This window comes from Propithecus coquereli, unplaced genomic scaffold, assembly GCF_000956105.1.
Source record: "Propithecus coquereli isolate 6110/MARCELLA unplaced genomic scaffold, Pcoq_1.0 Scaffold138, whole genome shotgun sequence".
Lineage (NCBI taxonomy): Eukaryota > Metazoa > Chordata > Mammalia > Primates > Indriidae > Propithecus > Propithecus coquereli.
In genome coordinates, this window is record NW_012138080.1 from 905,569 (window position 1) to 913,610 (window position 8,042).

The following is an 8,042-nucleotide window of genomic DNA, read 5'->3' on the forward strand; positions in this document are numbered from 1 at the left end:
TCAATAATTATAAAAGAATGAGCATTATGTAATATTAAGTATAAAATCACACAATATTTTTTAGGCTCTACAGTATATTATTCTAAAACAATTTTTAACCAAGTCTGTTCAGTGATTGGACCACCTAATCCGTAAGACTGACCCCCAAGTGAATACATACAAATTGCAAAAAGAAACAGAGCACACAGCCTCTGATACACAGCTGTGATTTGTTTTTCAAGTAGTTCTAATCTTGACCAAACCTGAGGAAGCTCTGGTCTACTTCTTTTGTAAAGCAAAGACAATTCCATCCCATAGTTCAGATGCACTCTATTACATAAAAATATACCTATATATTAGGAGGTGGGTCGCTGGGAGGTGATTAGGTCATGAAGATGGAGCCCTCGTCAGTGGGATTAGCACCCTTATAAAAGGGACCCCTGAGAGCTCTCTCACCCTCCTTCTGCATTTTGAGGGGACAATGGGAAGAAGGCAGTCTGCAACCCACAAAAGGGCCCTCACCAGAACCCAACTATGTTGGCACCCTGGTCTTGGACTTTGAGCCTCCATATCTGTGAGGAATAAATTTCTGTTGTTTATAGGCCAAAATATATATATATATATATTTACACACACATGCACACACACGCACCTATAAAAACCACAAAGTTTATCTGTTTCCCTTATTATATTTCTTTTTGATTTACATATTTATTTTTAATAGAGGTTGTCTAGGCATAATGGGTATTGTTTTCATTGGTGGGGTTTTAGAGATGGTGAGGGGGAGTGGAAGAATTGGGAAAGTATGTATTACAGGAAAAAATAGAACAGTGCATTTCTTTACTATAAATCAAAAAATCAAATAAAAAAATTTACAAAAATAAGTCTTATTTACAAAAATAAGCCTGCTCTAATGGTCTATTAAAAAAAAAAATCAGCTTTCCCCTTAAAACTTAGTTTGGATCAAGACTGTGCATTATGTATTCTTAACATACAGTTTCAGTTATTGCTGTTTTTAACTGTCCTAGGCCCAAATATTCCTTAAAAAAGAAAATTTTGGTATAGATAAAAGCTAAACTAGATGGACAAATAAAGATTCTAATAAATTATACCATCATAAGATTCAGTTTTATCCTGTCTTTTTTTTTTTTTAACAGATTTTTTTTTCCTAATTCCTTCCCAGCTCAAATAAAGCTTACTCTTCTCTTTTGCCAGGGCATATAAAAGTGCTTCATAACTATAAATGTTGCAAAACTGACACTGGAAAATATTCTCCAGAGAAATATTAAAAGCATCATCTTATCCACCTTAAAAAGGTACAAGAAAAAAGCAGACAGAATTGACCATATTAGTTGTCAAATCTTCACTCTCAATACTACCAATAAATCAAATAAATGTCATCACTCGGATTAATAATAAAATCTTGTAGGTGTAGTTGAAGGCAGCATAGACTTACAACATTATCTCCTTAGTAAGTAGAAGACCTTACACAAATGAGGACAGGATGTATTTAAAATCTTTCACTTTGGTCTTCATAGGAGCAGAGCAACTTTTATCAAGGCACAAAATATAAACAAATAGACCTTTGAAGGAAATGACAGAACCCTTGCCACTGGCAGCATGTGACCTTTTGGAAGGATAAAGGCAGATTTCTCCCTGATCTTAAAAAAAAAGTACACCTTTAAAAACTAAAAAGGAATACAAAAATCTTTTCATTTTAGTGAAAATAACTATCTAACTTCTTTTACAAATAATAAGATTTCTACCTAATTTTTTTTCAATACTTATCACATATGGGTCTTAAAATTATACCTAAACATTCTGTGTGTGAGAGAGAGAGAGAATGAGTCATTTCTCAACCTGTCTGATATAGAGCCACTATAAGATATCAACTTTTCTGTGTCACCCAGTACAGCTTTATATATTAATTTTCTCTTGTGGAAAGCTTAAATGCCAGACACATTTTTAAAAAGGACAAACACAATTGATCTTTTCATCACTACAATCTTCTGAAATAGAGTTGATTGATGACTCCTAGGAACAATAAAAAAAGTTGGATGTCCTGGTTTTCTTCAAATTCTAGTGTTTCCCCAGTGATCACTAAGTAAATGATTAATATGCTGAACTTGCTTATTCTACTTATTTCTCAAAATCCACAATCTAGAACTAAAAAATAAAAATAAAACAGCCATGTTTTGTGCCAATAAAATTAGTGAATAATTATAGATCACTAGCCTATAAAGGCTCTATAAATACAGGCATAACCTTTAAAAATTCTTAAAATACATAAGTCAAAAAACTTCAGCCAAAACAAACAAATAATTAAAAGTATCCATATGTGGGTTTCTGTGTCAGAAGGTAGGGACAGGGGTGTGGGTCAGAGATAAGAACTACAAAAAAAAATTCAAAGTTGAAAGCAAAAGACTTTCCCAGTTGAACTTGGGCTAGTGGAAGGATTCACTCATTTCTGTGTAGGATGTTACGAAAACATTATGGTATTTTGAGGCTGCCAAATCTTATTTGTAATATTTCTTTATTATAAAAGTCTGTATTTCAATCAAATTTGGACGAAAATAGTGACATAAAATTATATCTAGGCTTTTGGAAAACTAGTAAATAAATTCTTTGAGGCTTTCCTAAAAGCATCATACATGTATTTTTAGATGCAACTAGCACTTCTTTACACTGAAAACATTCAGAGTTCATTTCACAAAGCATCTCCTGATCACAATAACATTTAACAAGGCACATACCTTAGCCTTCAACTTGAGAGTGATTAGATGCTCTCTACCAGAAGCATCTTCTGCTTTTAACTTGATGGTACTGAAGCAAGTATCCACGTATACAAGTCTGGTGAGCAGAATAGAATAAAAAATGATCACATTGGGGAAGGTAGGGGAGGAGAGCTGGAGATGGTAGGATTCAAAATGAAAATATTTGCTATATTCCTATTAATCCATTATAAAAATTTATCAGGAATTTCTGCATGCCAGCCCTTTCTGCTGCTATAGATTTACTGCCGTTAATACACCAGCCTAGCTCTTAATGCAGTCATAGATCTCTGGATTATTTACAATGTGTGTCAAGGCTCATGCTGTGGTCAGTGAGCACTATGTTTCAGTTTTCCATCACTGGAACCTTTGGCACACACAGCATGTTCCTGTCAGCCTCTACTTATGTACACATTAAACTTCCTGTCAAACTCTTTGATCCATTTCTGTAGTTTCATACAGTATGAGACTTTTATGCTTCCTTTGTTTTTCTCCTTGATGAACTTCTCCTGTATTATCAATAATGTTACTGTACAAAAACCTAGCTGATATTAGTTCATATACTCAAATTGATCCTCTAAGGAAAATGCTGTATAAGCACAGGTACAGCCCAGTCTCCTAACAATAAATTTTCTTTTTGTGAGACACATAGCTCCTGACACTTAACATAGGCATGTATTCAAGATGACTAATATTCTAAACATATGGCATAAGCACAATTGTTTTGGCTTTAAGTTGCTCCAAATGCATGAGTTTTCTACAATGGAAACCAATACCCTTTGAAATATATCATTCTACAAAAACATGGTCCCTTGAGTAGCATAAGCTACTGCCAAAAAGGTTCAAATTTAGCAGTATATTTACTAGTGAACTGGGCATGTGGATATTTTTTTTGACATTTTTACAATACAATTCTCTTGCAAAGATAAAAAGTAGTCTAAAAGCATTGTACAACTTATCATCTAGACTAATGGTAAGAGCCATTAGAGTTCAGAACTAACATTAGCCTACTAACTTAGGAAATAATTTTTTTAACATTACTATATGCCATTTAGTTACTGACCAGGTACTGTATAAAGGTAAAATGAGTCAATTGCAAGAAATGCTGGGCAATGATGTTGTGGAACACTGTAATGAAAACAGATCTAAATCTGAAGAAGATATCTATCTTTAATAATGAAATGAGAAGTAAAACAACCTGTATTAATACATGGAAATTTTATCATAATCTGTAAAAAGTCTAAGATCTTAGAAAATAAATCAAAGTAAATTATTCTGGAAAACGTGTTTATTTACATAAAAATAGCAGTTTTTTCAGTTATATCTGTAAACATCTCAAATACCCCACCTCCAAAAAATTAGAACTTTGAGTCTTTATCACATGTTTTGTCGTATGACTCTAAGGTTCAGGTATATAGGTAACTGACTGCAAATTTCCACACTTCAGATTCAAGATGCTGAGATGAGCACGTGCATTTATATCCTCTCTCTAGTCCCTAAAAAATTAATTATTTAAAAATAAAGTAATTTTAAAAAGGTATAAAGCCACCATTAAAAAAAGAACAAGAAGGAATAGCATTAACAAAAGCAAATTTTCAACAACTTTTATAAAATGTAAAGCAATTAAAAGAGCACTGGTTGACAAAACAGCTTAGGAGAGAAAGAGAAAGAGGGCTCCAGGAGGACACAGCTGGCAAAAGGGCAAAGTCTACAGAATAGAGAGTATGACTGATACACTGGAAGAAATTACGGAAATTTTTTTTTAATACGAGAAACCAAAAAGGGAAGAGAAAATTTTAAACTGAATTATAAACAATACAGCTGTGGTAAAAAATTGTAATTACTCTACCATTAACTTTTCAGTTAAAAAATATTTATGTAGTCAAAAAATTAAACTGATTAGTAATTACAATTTTTAGAATCCAGCAATACACAAAGCTAAAAGACTTAATTATAGTTATAGAGGCTAATGTAAATATATTTGACCACTGTAATTTAAAAGGAAAGGATGACAAAAATTGGGAAGTAGAAATAAGAAATATCTGGAGGGAAGATTAGGAACAATAAAATCTGTAATTGCTAATTTGAGAGTCGAGAGATACCATCTTTAACTGAATGGAAATAAAAGAACTTTAAGAAATAGTAAAGCTAATGGAAAAATTTTGAAAAATGAAGGAAAAGAGAAAGTAGCATACGAGCTAAATTCTTTTTTTTTATTATAGTAGTAATTCCTCAAATTGAAAAATCAAGAAATATTGAATGTAGAAATACCATTTACAAGTGTGGAAGTTGTAAACAGGAACATTTCCAAGTATTTGTCTCAAAGACAAGACTGGGGATAGGAAATGGTGTGGGAAAAGGCTGTTTGCTTTTCATTATAAGCTCTAAACAGTTCATAACCAAGATGAATACATGCAGAGAGAGAAAGGAGAGCAGGCCTGCATGTGCATGGAGAGGGGGAGAAAAAACAACTAAATCACCAACGAGTACTTTCTATACTTCACACTGCTGCTCATCATCACAATGTTCAAAATCATTATTAAACATCTATAAAATAACACAGAAATAAGAGCTCTAGTCTTTTGTTTGTAATCACACAAGATTATCACCATTCCACAGTTTAAGACATAGAGGTAATACATTACAGAAAAGAGTGTCATGCTCAAAAATATGGCCTTTAAGTCAAGATGACTATGAGGTTAATTTTGTTAGACTTTAAGAAGTAATTTAGCCAGGCACCGTGGCTCACTCCTGTAATTCTAGCACCCTGGGAGGCCAAGGTGGGAGGACTGCTTGAGTTCAGGAGTTCAAGACCAGCCTGGGCAAGAGACCTCATCTCTACTAAAAACAGAAAAAATTAGCTGGTCATCGTGGCATGTGCCTGGAGTCCCAGCTACTCAGGAGGCTGAGACGATCACTTGAGCCCAGGAGTTTGAGGTTGCAGTGAGCTGTGATGATGCCACTACCCTCTACCCAAGGTGACAGAGTGACACGCTGTCTCAAAAAAAAAAAAAGTAATTTAAATAAAGTAGTAAAAAACATTCACAATTTCAGGTTAATCTCACCAGCAAAGCCATTTAAAAATAAGAAACATTTTACCCATGTTCATTTCCTGGCTACTTTGTTTTGGGGAAGAGGGGATAGAAAAAAGCCTTACTGTGATTAGCACCTTGAGTACATATGACCTAGACTGTCAATTGTTCTTTAGTGTCCATTCTCACCTTCTTCCTTTTGGTAATAGGATCCCTGCCCCTCAACTCCCAACTAAACCAAGTTTCAGCAGGATCCAGTTCACCCAGCCAGTGACTCTTGGGAGGTGTTTGCATATAACTAATTTTGGCCAGTGGGCTGCAAGCAGAAGTGATATGTGCATCTTTTGGATCATTTATAACAAAAATGTTTTTTCTCCTCCTCCTCCTCTCATCTTCTCATCTTCCCTTCCCTATTCTCCAAGAATAGAACTTGGACAGGCCACTATGAGCCAGCAAAGACCATGAAAACAGGAATACACTCTAGTGCAGCACTGACCAACAGAACTTTCTGTGATGATGGAGGTATTCTATGTCTGGACTGTCCAAAATAGTAGTGACTAGCCATATGTGTCTATGGAGGACTTAATATGTGGATAGTATGGACGGTGAATTTTTTATTTAAATATAAATGTCATAGCCACATGTGGCTAGTGGCACTGTACTGAACGCAACCACGGTGGATAGTTGAGATACAAGTTCCTGAATGACCTTGTGGAACAGAGCCACCAACCCACTCTTGAGCATCTGCCTATCTCTGACCTGTTAAATGAGAGATGAATACAATTCCACCTTGTCTGAATTGAGGACCTGTGGTTCTCTTTGTTAATAGCAGCTTAGCCTCTGACCTAATGGAACATATTTATATCTATTCATGATATGAAAAAATATCTTGGTTTGGTCTATAGAAGGGATATTAAAGGAAAAAACAGATGATAAGCTCTTACAAGTGGTATCAGATCAGTTTTACTAAGAAAGTCTATTATAAATATTAAGTAGATGGACATCTCAATTTGGACAATAGGGAATAATAGTTTTTATTTATTTAAACATAAAAAAATCATTTAAATAGTAAGTTTAGGAAACTTTTGTCACTGGAAAGCTCATACTTTTTAAGAAGTTATTATACATAAAATGCTAGCCAAAGCCAAAGAAATCACATTTAAAATTTATATTGAGAAGGAATTTAGGTATTATCACTTAGCTAGGTATATTCTAAATTTGACTAAGAAAATATAAAAACATAAGTATAAAATCTAAAGAAAAAATATTTTACTTATGACATTTCACTTTGTATTTATCACTTGCTACATTTCTTCACAAGTCTGCTTGCAATAACTAAAAGGCACTAAACTTGAGAGTTAAAAGTTTTTTAAACATTTGAAAGGGATGTTAATACTTAAGCTTCAGGGAGGTTTTTGTTATTGTCCCTGTTAATAGCTGAATGGTATCAGTACAGTGAAGCAGAAGAAATGTGCTTTATATCTCTTAAAATACTGTACTTATTTTGACCAACAGCTTAAGTTACTTAGCTTTTCTTTTATTTACCCATCTTGACGCATTTAAGTATTAATAGTAATAACATCAAAAGGCAGACTGCATCAAAAGACAGGCTGAAGACCATGTTTTAATAAAGCATCAAAGTTTTCATTTTTATTGCCACTCTCAAGTTTAAGCATTAACTACTTCATATCAAATTACTAAGAACAATCTCCCTAATGAGTGTCTTTAATTCCTGCCTCTTCTGTACACCAATCCATCCTGCCTTTTGTACCTAGATTAATCTTCCTAAATACTTTTTTAATCATATCAACCCCTTGCTCAAAAATATTCAGAGTCCCCTTCACCTGCATATAGAGAATCATTAGTCTAGAAGTCAAGACCCTTCAGTCTAGCCCTAATATATTAATCCCCTTATGTGAGCAACTGCTCGATTCCAAAATCCAAAAATACACTGCACATACCCACCTCTACAACCTTGCCTCCATCATTCCCCCCCTTTAAGGGTCTCTATATTCCTTTCAAGTTTATCCCAACATCCACCTCCTCTAAGAACCTCCCTAAATTATTTGTAGCCCCAAAATACTTAAAATTTCTCTAAACTCACATTGTTCCTTTTCATGTAAGTTTTAACTTGCTGATTAAATAAGCTTTTTTATAAGGAATATGAAAGTTTTATATTTCTATGTAAGTGACAATGCTCTATGTATACACGAACATGCAGAAGCTGTTGTCAGACTGGTTCACATTTATTGATTCATGT

General features: G+C 33.9%; 1 protein-coding gene across 1 annotated transcript in view; it reads right to left on the reverse strand.

The window, feature by feature from the left end:
- Positions 1 to 8,042, reverse strand: part of LOC105806148 (E3 ubiquitin-protein ligase FANCL) — an 88,650-nt gene that overhangs the window by 21,811 nt on the left and 58,797 nt on the right. Inside the window, exon 6 of the mRNA XM_012639215.1 lies at positions 2,733 to 2,829. Coding sequence (XP_012494669.1) covers positions 2,733 to 2,829 — 97 coding nt within the window. The remainder of the gene's footprint in view (positions 1 to 2,732; positions 2,830 to 8,042) is intronic.